At 41.9% G+C, this 13,690-nt stretch overlaps 1 protein-coding gene across 2 annotated transcripts in view; it reads right to left on the bottom strand.

Moving 5' to 3' along the window:
• Positions 1–13,690, bottom strand: part of slco5a1 (solute carrier organic anion transporter family member 5A1) — a 37,339-nt gene that overhangs the window by 8,664 nt on the left and 14,985 nt on the right. For both annotated transcript variants that reach the window (XM_082547461.1, XM_082547462.1), the window contains exons 3-6: positions 10,271–10,403; positions 9,950–10,170; positions 4,213–4,377; positions 1,400–1,598 (exon numbers count right to left, since the gene is read on the bottom strand). In XM_082547461.1, the coding sequence (XP_082403587.1) occupies positions 1,400–1,598; positions 4,213–4,377; positions 9,950–10,170; positions 10,271–10,403 (718 nt within the window). The remainder of the gene's footprint in view (positions 1–1,399; positions 1,599–4,212; positions 4,378–9,949; positions 10,171–10,270; positions 10,404–13,690) is intronic.

A 13,690-nucleotide genomic window follows, 5' to 3' on the forward strand; every position in this document is an offset into this window, starting at 1 on the left:
GGGTGGAAAACCTACTCTGGGTTTTGCAAAAGGCACCTGAAGGATTCTCAGACCACGAGAAACTAAATCCTCTGGTCTAGTGAAACAAAGATTGAACCTTTTGGCCTGAATGCCGATTGTTGCTACTGGAGGAAACCAGGTTCTGTTCATCACCTTATTATTAACCTCTTAATTTCTCTTTGCTATTTGGGCTGATTGGGACCAGATGAGTGTAAAAACAAAGAATTACCTGATTTTTTATTTTTACCTGATTTTTGTTTCTGAGAAAAATGAGATCCACATATGAGGACATTCATTTTGAATTTCGACAGAACAATGGCAGTACAATGTCCTCGTAAGTGGATATCAGGCCCTTGTAGAGCAAAAGTTTGTATTTTGGTCTAAATAACCCAAAATGTGATGTTCACATATGTGGACGCCAGGTCCTAGGAGGTTAAATGATATCACCCAATACCATCCCTACAGTGAAGCACGGTGGTGGCAGCATCATGCTGCTTTGTCAGCAGCAGGAACTGGGAGGCTAGTCAGGGTTTAGGGAAAGATGAATACAAATGTAGAGAGACATCATTCAGTGTGCTTCAGGCTTTGGGACCACTCTGAAAATGTCCTTGAGTGTTCCAGCCAGAGCCCAAACTTGAACCTAATACATTTTGGAATAAAGCTGTAAATCTAACAAAATGTGCAATAAGTGAAGTGCTGTGAATACTTGTCATGTTCACTGCATTTGTATTATTTATCCCTGTATGCTTGCACACGTAACATCTGAGAATGCTAGCAGCAAACAGTAGGAGGAGAGGAGGAAATTATTACAGTAGATTTGCAATGTTTGTAATCAGTTTGCAGGGTCTTTTGCATCATCCAGGGTCGCCGTGTGGATGGTACCGCCCGTCTGTGCGAGCGGGCTCATAGCTGAGTGTGCCAGCAGACCACTCCATATTTCTGCCCCCGGGGCTGACACGTCACATGACTGTTTGTTAACTCAGCAGCAGGCTGCTGATGTGCTGTCGAGCCGCAGCAGCTTCAGAAATAGAGGTGGCAAAGCGAGTCACTTCAGCAGATGCCAGTGTTGCTAATTAATCATTCACACTCCCAACACCACAACACATGAGGAAGATGGGAGCGCTGACAGCCCACACCCTTTCTCAGATACATCTTATACACAGTCTAGTCTGAGCATTCTGGCTTTGCAATGGCTCATTTTAAATGATTAATTTTGTTTTTAGAGTCACGCTTGCAAAGCAAAAAATCAAGACTTCGATCAGACTGGGAAAAAAACTGTCTAGTGTGTCTATTTTACAACTAATGAAACCTCTTAAATGATGTTTAGATATTATTTTGAATGAAAAGCAATGTTAGGTTTACAATTCCTTTCCAATAACTTCTGTTTATCTGTCCTTACCCAGTGGTGTAGGGTATGTTGATGCCTCCTAGATTAATGCTCTCGCAGCCCACTATGAAGAGAGTGGAAAAGCACAGAAGAGACACCCCACTGCAGATCATGGCCAGCTTGGCCGACTCTCTTGCGCCGAGCTTCAACTTCTTGATGATGTAGCCCCCCAGCACGATGCCCACCCCGGCACTGGGTACGATGATCACACCTGAGAAAGTAATCGGTGAGATGGAGAGGTGTTGCAAGCAGATAAAACGTGCCATGGAAAAATGATAACACTGGATGAATTGGTGTACACATCTGAGGCACAGCTTTCTAATCAGGCACACCGACACGAATGCCAAGCGAGCTCGTTATGCGTTTATATGACAGAGTTTGTGAGTTTTGTCAGAAATTGTTGCTCAAGGTCACCCCGCCCGTTTAATCAAGAATAAATTACTTTATCGAAAGCAAGAGACCAGACTAGGTTTGCTCCATCAATGTGACAAGGCCACGCTGTGGGTTAGCTGTGAGTCATTTCAGGCTGCAGCACGTGCTCTCAGTCCACCACAGCCAGTCAGACTGACAGCGAGAAGAGAGGCAACCCTGGCCTCTAGCAAAACAGGCCGAGTGGCAAGTGTCCTCATGCTGGGGTCGAGGATCAGGGTGGGTGCACATGGCAGCCCACGAGCCCGGCCGCACATGCTCACAGCCGGGTAATGAGCAAGACCGGGTCAGTCAGCGGAGGCGGAGGGCCATCAAAGACAGAGGATTAGCAGAGAAATGATAAGAGTACACATAAATGTCATGTGGCTTCTCACCGTATCCATGGTATTTGTGTGTGTGTGTGTGTGTGTGTGTGTGTTAAAAGCAGAGCTCAAGAGGAAAAAACAGAAGAGAGGACAAAAGACAAAGTATCCTTGAGCATGCTCAGGGAGAACTAGGCAGAATACAGGTGTTTAAAATTATCCTATAAGTGCATGTTTCTATGCTTAAACCATGCACTTTGTGAGACATTAAACATGTACACATGGGGGGAAAAAGGCTCTTTACACATATTCTTTCCGCATTAACAGTTATTAACATGAGAGGTTACGTGTGTGTCACTATATGCAAGAGGTGCTTTAAGAACCTAAGAAGAACTATAAGGAACACAAAGGGAAACTAAAGTGACAAATAGTCAAAAAACAGAAAGCAAAGCAGCAGAAGAGGGGGAGGCTACAGCTGAGAGGGGCGTGTGTGATGTTACAGCTCTATCTCTGCAGCAACATCTAATGAACATGTAGCTGTGGCAGCTCTGTAACCAGGCATGATGCTGATCCAACAAGGTGGTAATTAATGTGATTTCAAGTTATTTCTATTTGATGTCTGTGAGACTATATTGCTATTCATTAAATGCAGTGCTAGCTCACTTTAGTTACACTAAGCCGAGTCATGTTTATTTATATACAGTACTGTGCAAAAGTCTTGAGTCACCCCTCATTTCTTTCTTGCTTCCCAGCAGCCAGACTTTCTTGGATTTTTTTTTTTAAAAGTGATCTTTTTGATTTTTTCTTCTTTTTTAAACATCAGCCTTGCAGCGTGCACATTTTACAAGTGCTCTTCAAAAAAGCACAACTCCATTACTGTTTGTGCTAGAGAAAAACCATTCAAAGGTTCCTGAAAGATGAGATTATTTTGTATTTTACAGCCACAATAGTTCTCCAGGCTATCTGGAGGTCTTTCAAAGTTTTGTGTTTGTTAACCCACTTAACACTGACCTATGAATCACTGAAGCAAACTTAACAAAAAAACAATTTTAAATTGTACCTTTAGGCAGTTTGTTAGTAGCAGCCTGTTATAGAGACATATAATTTGCTTCCATTTCTTTCCTCGAATCTATGAAAAATGCCAAAGATATTGCAGCTTAAGAGACATAAAGGAGTATTTTTGCACAAACAATGTGATTCCAGAAGAGCTATTAGCAAAGAGATTTGGATATCTGGCATATAAATACCAAACCTACACCTACTAAGTTATAACCAACACTTCCTTTGCATCATATCTGAAATGTATTCGGTCAGTCCAGCTGACTATTTGAGGAAGCACTATGCTCCCATCAACGGGAGGCACCTCTCCTCCTCGCCTCTAACCATCATCACATCCTGGCAGCTTGGCATCATTTGAGTAGTCATGGCAACTGCACCACCCGTTTGCCCTTACCCCTTGTATCCTGGCAACAGGCAGACGAGAAGAGGCGACGGTATTGTGTGTATATTTGAGAGTCTAAAAATGACCATATGTTAGCCAGCAGTATTCTTGGACACACACACAGACACACACACAAATACCCACACCTTCATGACTTCAAAGACATAATTAAGTTTTTAATCAGTCCTTAGCGTAGTAATCCTGATACCAGATTAGTTGTGCATTAATACCGCTGGCTTAGACGCGACTGAAGGATTAGACCGGTTCTTTGTGAACCCTACGTATGTGGTGCACAAATCGTAGGCAGGGTGGAGGGTCCTGTGTGTGTATGTGTGGTTGTGCATATCAGAGAGACCAAGCTATGATGAATGTCGCCTGCAGAGACTTGTGTGTTACAGTCATGAGATGTAATGGAAGATTATCACTGAATGAAATCCAGCAGGACTCAAAGAGTCATAGCGATGTGTGCACGTGGAGAGGTGAGAACAAATGTGAGCTTAAGTCAGTACAGACTGAATCGACGGCTATTTTCTGATTGTAGAAAACAAAACCGACATAAGTACCATTAATAAAGTGAACCATCTGGCACAGCTTTTTCACTGGCAGCTAGTAGCAACATATTCACACCTACGAGTAAAGAAAGTCACACTTACCTGTGTATATGCTAGCATTGGAGGCAGGGATACCAAACTGTGACTCAATAAACTTGGGAATGAAGGTGATGAAGGCGGTGACAATGGCACACTCTGCTGTGTAGGACAGGCTGACGAACAGAAAGGTCATGTTGCTGAGGATCCTCAGTGCTGCCTTGGGAAGGTCTGAGGAGCGACACAAGACAAGACGGAGCAGCTCATTACCTTCGCGCTGTAATTAACGCGCAATCAATTTCTTAATTTGGCTCTCACTCTCTCCCACACACACTCTACAATCGGAAGAATCGTTGCAAGAAGAGTTGTAATTGAAAAAAGCCAAAACGAGCCCTAAGTAGTATCAGCCTTAGGTAATGTCAGAGTAAACAACACTTAAACGTCTATGAAACTCACTCAAATATTGTTAAATACAAAGATGCACTCAGCCTCGTCTCATTAGTCCGGGTAATTATTCTTGTTTCACGCACGACTGCAGAAGAAAAAGACAGTAAACAAACATGCAGATGTTCCGCGATTTCTGTGGAAAACGCTTTCTTTTTATAAATGAGCACAATTTAACCATTCATGCTGCCCTCTTAATTATCTCCCTTCATTATTTAGTTGTGCCTACATATCGTTTTGAGCTTCAGGGGTTTCACGAAGCCACCGGCATGTTTGCCATACAGTGCAAACATGCGGATCATGTGCCTCTGTGCTGCGTGCACAAAACCAACCAACCAATCTCTGCATTTACAGCCTGAATACTGTCATCCTTGGTTTATCATGACAAGGGCATTTATGTCTGCTTGAGGGCAGTGTCCATATGATTTGGTCCCCATGATGAAAACACCCCCCCTTAATTCTGTCACTCGGTAGTCATGTGGTCTAACTGCAAATGTGCATTACTGTTACCGGGCAGAACTGAGCTCCTTGTCTTTCCTATGGAGTCCAGTACATTGGTCATACTGGCTGAGAAATAGCAGCAAAGAAAAGTGGACCGAAATGTTTTTATTGATTCAAAGATAAATATCTGGTGACAATAAAAAAAAAAATGTTTGGAGCAAGTAAGGATTCAGGTACTCATACATAAACAAGCAGGGCAGATGGTTGCTGTCAAGACAAAACAAATGTGAGACTTCCATTTGAATCACTAATCAACTCCCTGCTACTAGCCTTTAATAGTCCCAGGAAATGTTTTTAAAAAATGTTTTTTATCCCAATGCAATTATGCAGTTATGTCAAAAATGCATCTCTGCATATATCTTATATACAGACATTAATGTGTGCAGGAATGATCTGGAACGACAATCCAGCACCTTTAATTAATGATCTATTAAATCTGATAGGCGGGTTACCATACTGCCAGCATAACACCGTCAAATGAGTTCATAATTTATGATGACAGAGAAATCCTTTTCATTAAATGAGAAAATAAAGACATCCCACTCACTGCTATGCCCGGAACACATTCTGTTTTCTTCTCACTCCTGTAAACCGTTCATGGTGCAAATGTAAAGTTGCGGTCAGAGCTACAGAAGAGAAGCGAATATTATCAACAACAACAATTTTTTGTTTAGGGTGGGTTAAGTTGGAGATCATTTAAAATGAAAGTTAAGAATTGAAGTACACTCATTTTGTCTCATTCAAACTTTGCATAAAAATACTGTAGGACACTACTAAGCAGTTTAATGCAGGCTAAACTGGTTAGTTTACAGTGTTGTGGTGAAGTTTACAGTCAGGACTTCATGTTGGACTGCTACGGAGCAGACGTGGTGTTCGTGGTCAATATTAGCTTACATCAAAGGTAGCAGACATTAATTTGTATTTCAAATGATGTTGATTAGATTCACTTGCTACCTTTTATAATACTTTCATGGTATTAAAGGGTTGGAAAAATCTGTGATATAAGTTGTGAAACATCGATATGTATCTTGTTGAATTTAGCTGACTAAACACACAAAGAGCAGCAAAGGTCAGCTGACCACAACCTCACAAAAGCAAGATTTTTTTAAGTAATTCTGTTCCAGATTTGACCCCTAAAATTGGGTTTCAGATTTTAATCCCTGCTTATATCTTATAAAAAGATATCAGATCAGAGGAGATGGAAATATACAGTCTCTGCCAGGGATGGCTCCCTGGTTTCCCTGTTTTCACGACATATTCAGGACATTATTTCGGTCTTCTGTATATTTTATGTGTCTAAACCTTGTGTAAGATAAGCTTTCCTTGAATGTGCTTGTAAGAGGTACAAGGTCACTGGCGCATATGGACTTCTCCATCTCAGCACAGCTAAGGTATACAATTTCAGGAACAGTTTGACAGAATGAGGATCTCTGCAATCCACAGGGACCTCAGATTCAAGCTACTGCTTCTCTATAACTACTATCCATGTAGTTTGGATGTTTGATGTGCCGTAGAACGCCCGGAACGTGCTGCAGAATCTACAGCTCCAAAGTCACCTTGAGCTGGAGCAAATCATCCTTTAAGAGTCTGTAGGGTTTCCTTTGATTATAACACTTATAACAAGAGACAAAGTGAATAGAAAGAAAAATAAATTTGGGAAAATTTCTTTTTTTCTTTTTTTTTTACTATTCAGAGGAAACACAAAGAGTCAGAAAACGTCCAACCAACTTTAAGAAGTCAGGTCACAAATATGTCAGTAAAGCTTCTTTATTCAAATGAGAGAAAAAAATCATTAGATTATAATGACAGCCTTATATTTTAATCATGAAAATCTTGCTCTTGCCGCTCAGCCTTTCTTCCATCTCTACAGTCTTTTTCTCTCAGTATGAGTGTGTGTGTGGTCTGATCAGTCACATCTGGGCACAAAAGCGAGACTTGGAAAACCTTTTAGCTGGAGGTGGCTCGCCTACCCTCTGCGCAACTGGCATCTCCAGTCTCTCCCTGCTAGTGTGTATGTGTGTCCAGGGATTTTAAACACAAAAGGTTTTACAGCCATGCGGCTCTCACGAGGGCTTCTTCTGACTCACACGCCTCAAAAGCAAATACCACAAAGCAAAGCAGGAACAAAAGAAAGGGCAGAAAGAAAGTGATGTTGATTATTATCGCCTTTTATTAAAGGAGGTTATTAGGAAGCCGGCCAGTGTGACTAGATGACACGGTGCCTAGATATGAGAATAGCAGTCTCAGTACTAATGCAACTGATCTTGTTGTAGGCGGGGAAATATTAGCAGCATCTGTCAGCATTATCCCAGATCAAATGGTAGGAAAAGGAAAGTGACGCTAATTATTTCATTCCTGGGAGGCGTGCTGTAACGCTGTCTGCAGGGGGACAGATGGTGAAGTCCTGCTGGCATCTACAGCAGCTGCTCCCTCAATCACACAGACCACTGGCTCACAAGAGTTGCCACATTTGCTTTTCTATTAGGATTTATTTGACGACACCGTCAAATTGTGTCATCTATTTGATCAAGCCAACCAACAAGGTTGAAACACACAGACACGTTAAGCGTCGTTAATAGTCGCGTGTCACATTTCGTGTTGGTTAAAGATATAGAACGACAATTTACCGCAGTTAGTAATACAATGCACCGACCCCTATATCATTTTAGCTTTGAGTCGTTGCGCGCTACAGTATTTAAAACTGATTTGAGAGGGTATAAATGCAAAACGCATATTTTGACATGAAATGACTATTCTTCAGACGGATGCTGACGTTTGGAGCTAAGAACTGAGTCTTGAAATCCGTTTTATCCTGTGAGAGGAATAAATGCCAGCTGAAATACCTGTGTGTGTATTTCACAGCATGCCAAGGTAATAAATCACATATTGAAACATGGCTGTAATACACAGTATGTGTCAGCAGTTTTTTTTATCCATAATGACAACATTTCCATGGGGAACTGCATTCACGCAGCAGTAGACCAAGGCCTGGAATTTCCCATAATCAAGAGTTTGTCACTGTGATGTGTAAAAAAAATCAGTGTTAGCATTTTTCAGGGTTTGCTTATGATGTGAAGGGCACAACAAAAAAAAAAAGAAAAAAGATAGCTACTTCACAGCAGCATATCTTTCGCAGAAAGTGCTGAATTCGGGCTATGGACAAACAAGCACACCTCAATTGAAGGACATGCACAGTATTGTAATACATTCCAGATCCAAACACTGAACCTCCCGAGTCTGCGAAATTGGCCACAGTTTGCACAACAGCCCAAAACATTGTGCTGAGACAAATAAAACAGCCGGAGAGCTAGCTGTGGGCTGATGAAGCTATAACGCATTCATCATCATTCCAGCACGGGTGCGTCTCTCTGAGACGAAATCCTGTTCCGAATGCTCCGACGTACACACGGGGATTCATTTATAAGCGTGCAGAAACCTTAAATGCGTGTTCAAATTTACAGCTGTGATTTTCACATATGCGAACGTGCACTCCTCTGCAGCTCAGTCTGTCTAGTCCTGTGTGTGGAAATGTGACTGAACTCTCTTGAGAGCTCATTTAAAAGAGAGAGCGAAAGAGAGAGTGAGAGAGCTGTCTGACTGAGAGCAAAAATTGCACAAGAGGTAACTGGGAAACACTAGAGCAGGACTCAGCTAGAGGCTCTTCCAGGGAAAGCCGGGAGATTCCTGGGGCATCTGGCTCAGAGATGACATAAACTAGAATCACCACTTTGTAGCTGGACGCCTCCAAAAACCAGTCCGGTTGCAGTTTGCAATCACGTCTGTCTAGAGTCTAGACCGATATGTGATTTGTTGTGAAGGAGGAATTCATTGGGCGGGTCTTTAAAAAATTTTTTTAAAAAAATCACATTTTTAACAGCACATTTTTCATTTTTTAGGGTGGTGCAAAAACCACAATCCAGTCCCTCCCAGTTCATCCTGAGTACAAGAAAACGTTTGTGTCAGATGTAATGAAAATAATCCAGGTGCACATGAAACATCAACAACCACAAGAATGGAACACATAAGAAGCTACAGCAACCTTGACCTTTGACCACAAAAATGCATTGCTTTGATATTACATTGATCACTGAAGTCGAACCAGTTCATCCTTAAGTGCGAGTAATCTTTGGTGGCAAAATGAACGGATGGACTGCACGACGATGATAATCATGATTATCATCATGATGATCAACACTGATTTTAATGACCAAAAAAGGAGCACCGCTTTCACTTTTGCTACATTCCTTTTAAATTTGTGCCAACTTGTGTTTGTACCTGTGCCAAACATTTGAATTTTCTTATAAATCTGTCTTTTAACTCAACCAGCTCAACCAGGCTAGTGTAGGAAGCTTCAAGCAGCACAGTGCAGGGAACAGCTGCGATCAGCACATGCAGGCACCTGGTCGGTCCTAATTTAAGGAGTGCTTAATTTGCTTTTGCTTTGTGTTTTAATTGGCAGAGCATGTATTTTAAAATGGAGCTCATTTCATTGCAGGAAGCCAAAATTGTGACTATGATTAAAATTAAGTTCACTGTGCAGCCATACTGTCCTGTGTGTGACCTTTAGACATGTTTACTGTTTATTTACTAAAGTTAATAGAACCTAAAGTCCACTAACACTTCCAAGGTTTGCTGCTTCATTAGGCATCTATGTAGACACGCTCTTCCATCACTAATCGATAACATCTTTAAAGGAGAGTTCAGTGAACCTTGCACTACAGTATAAAATGACTAATCCCAGTCATTGATTGAATTAAAGGCTGTTTGGACATCAGTAGCTCATGGGTCCTTTGTGTAAGGTACCTAGAGATCCATCTATAAGGAATACTTAGTGAAAATAATGTTATCTGTTCCTCACCTTTAATATCCTTTCCAAAGCCCATGGAGGAGGAAACATTTTGGCTTTTGCTATTGGACTTTTCCTTCATCACGTCATCATCACTGGACACGTCACCCGGTGAGCCAATCTTCTTCTTCTTCCTCTTCTTTTTGTGGCGTGGCGGCAGCTTTTTAGGGAAGGCAAACATGGGGAAGATGACCAGAAGCATAGCTATGGCACACAAGAGAAAACCACTCCACCTGAAAGGAAAAGAAAAATGAAAGTTTTATAAAGATATCTGAGAAAATACATGATCATATCACAGGACAGCTGGCACGAGGAAACGAGCTTCATATTTACCAGTTTCCAACAAACCGAGGATCATTCTGGTCTATGTTGACAACAGTCTTGGGGTCAACATAAAAACCGATAAGGACGCCTCCAAGCAGGTAGCCAGCTGCGGGTCCAAGGGCTCCCATCACATACATGATGGCTAGAAGAGGCACAGACAGAACAGTCAGAAGTCTGCAAAACAAACACTTTGCAGCTTTCATTAAACATTATCAGGTATTTGCAAGTTTTGATGAGTGTGAAGCCTGCAGCCAGCAAAGCCTACAAATTTCCACATTAATGCTTAATGACCGACTGTTCCCAGCAACTGACTGCATCAGACCTGGAGGAGCTGTTCGTTACATCACATTCATTATATCTTAAACACCTGCACTGAGATCAGTGGAAACTGCGCACCTACACCTCAGGTAATTTCTCACAGCTCATAAAGCATCTGAGGAAAAACAAAACAAAAACAAAAACAAAGGTCTCACGATGACCTGTAGCTCTGACACACCAGCAGACCTTGTGTGGTTGAAACATTAACTCACCGAGGTCTAAGACCATCAGTTAGAGAGCCAATCATGCACCGTCTCTTTGTTTCAGGAAGAGGAAAATTCATTAAAGTTAGTTGGACAAGTGGAAAAACCTCCTGTGGACATCCAGCAGACATTTACCAGTCAGAATGAGGGGGCAAAACTTTCTATAATTACACCTGGAACACTGCTGCTAGCACTTAATAATTACTGTGTGTGTGTGTGTGTGTGTGTGTGTGTGTGTGTGTGTGTGTGTGTGTGCGCGCGCGCGCGTGTATGTGGTTGAAAATGTTGCCGTGAATGACAAAATTCATACCCACATGTAGACTTTGCAGTTAGAGATCAAAATAGCTACAACCCATATGCTTCTGTTGCTCGTCTCCCACACACACACACACACACACACACACACACACACACACACACACACACACACACACACGCTCAGATTTGTTGATTTGCGTCTCTGAACTGTGTGTTCACACATGCTGGTGTTTGCTGTTTGTGACAGAGCCTGTGTTTAGCAGGAGAGGCAGCAGGTGCGCCGTGTGTCCACACCAGCACCCAAAATATCAAATCTATCTCTGAGACCAAATGAACGCGTCTTCTCAGCCAGATTACATAACACGCACGCACGCACACACACACATTATCCAAGCATGTAAGCTTGTCAGAATGGAAACTCAAACACCATTTCATTCCAGTCTGTTTAACCAAATGTTTCAGCTGCCGTGCCAACATATTTTCATCCAAGCACTTTGGGTGTTGTTGGACATCGTTTCCTCTGTGGATTTTGGCCAGTAAAGTAGCAAAAAAAAAAAAAAAGCGTATTTCTAAAGCCCAAATCCTCATCAAAACTTAATTAAATCAAGGCTCCCTTAAATAAAAGCACTGAGTAAAAGAAGAGAGGAAAACATTGCTCAACAGCCTCCTCTTGCCGACCTAAAGCAGACATTCACTAACAGTAACACACTTTTGTAAGCGCAAGATGTAAGACAGCAATTCTCTGCGCTCAAAGTTTCTATATAAAAATATATTTTTTAAAAATGTAATGAAAACAAACAACCTATACACATCTAAAAAAACACATATATTAAAATGTATAACCAAGTTGTGGGTGAGCCTGGAGATCTGTTAAGTTTTATTCCAATAAAATCTACATGAACTGAAGAATTTCCTCTCCAGACACCTAAAGCTTCTCCTGCCTTTTTCTCCCTTTATCACGTTTGATCTTTTTAACTCATTTCACTTTGCCGTTTCTCATATCCTGCTGCCCGGAGAGTCGATTCATTGCCGCAGTCAAAGCATTTACACAGTGCAACAGGATATTAGCACCTGGAGACAATAAACAGTTCATTACAGTTGGCAGGGACAATAAGAGGTCTTATTGTGCCTTGGCTTTTGTGAAATTAAAAATGTCTCACAAAAACCACACATGAATTCTGGGAAATGTAGTGGAGTTTAAAGACAAGGGTGAATGTGTAGGTAAACGCCATTTTATAGATTGCTGCAGATTCAAATGATCTGCCCCCGTCACGATCCTCCCTCATAGTCGCACTGATTCATCTGCTGATCCATATTACAGGCTGATCTTCTTCTTCACTAAATATCAGTATCTGTCTTAAAAACTTCCTATCAGACAGACTCTAAATGTCACTATCAAGTACTGTAAGCTTGACAAACTTGAAGCAAACAAAGATTGGGTTGCAAAGCATTAATTAACCCATTTTCCAAATTTCAAATATCCAAGAAAAGAAAATCCACAAATCATCTTTTTATTCACTGCCCATTACATTAGTCAATAAACTATATCTGTTACATGGAAATACAGACAACTGTAATCTGTAGGTAGCTTCCATTAGCAATCTTTCTCGGTATAAGGGTATAGCTAAATAACTAGTTATAGTTCCAGTGTCTCATAGACCTTTCTATTGTCCCAAATATAACACATCACAGTGTAAACACCTTCTGGCTTGAGTCACAAATACACCAGGTGCATCCAACCAGCATGTTGTCATGCAAAAGTTAAGCACCAAGCATGGTCCTTTGATTGCCCTCCAAACTCAATCCTCGTCATACGTGGGGGTCCGGGTTAGGACGGCCATATTTTATCCCCTTTGGTGGGGGATTGTGTCTGTCCTGCTACTCCATCTATCACGTTAACGCCGTTGTGCCTGACTGAAGGACAAAGGGCGGGTCATAAACTGTACCTTAGTCGTTGCCCTATCCTGCCCACTTGGCATAGAGCCGAGATAGTTTAGATCAGCAGGTTGGGATGAAGGGATTGGAGGGCCACATCCGGCCTGAAGGGCGACCGGGGCACAGGCATCGGATTGAGAAATATGCTGGCACAGCAGCAGCGCTCCATCAAAGACACACACACAACACATGCTGCGGTGGCAGACGTCAGTGGACTGCAGGGGTGCATGCCAATGAGGAACGCATGGCGCCCACAGGCTCATTTCACTGAATTACACAATGGACCTTCACCAGCGGCACCTGAAGGACAACATATTAAGACTTGATGTGGCTTTCTACACGTGTAGAGGCACCGCGTTAGGAGCGCTGCATTGCAGTTACTGGTTTATCACTCTTAGGTTAAACAAAGTCTAAATCATCCACGTGGTTATTCAGTTTGACTTTCATGTAGGCTGAGGTAACGGCTCAGCCTTCATGGTTTCTAGGCCTCAAAAGATATAAACTGAGAATGTAGTCACACCGCATACATGTTAAGATACACAAACAGAATCCATCTGAGCCACATAATCTCAGGAAACACAATCACCCCAGCACCAAAAACAGCTCAACAAGAAGCACACAGTTTCAATTACAACTCAGTGACTTCACCGGCATCCAAGGTCAGCTCTCCCTGCATCTTAAAAACATTAACTCTAATGTGCATTCACCCGCAAGT

The sequence above is a fragment of the Aulonocara stuartgranti genome (genome assembly GCF_965226115.1).
Source record: "Aulonocara stuartgranti genome assembly, chromosome: 9".
NCBI classification, from domain to species: Eukaryota; Metazoa; Chordata; class Actinopteri; order Cichliformes; family Cichlidae; genus Aulonocara; species Aulonocara stuartgranti.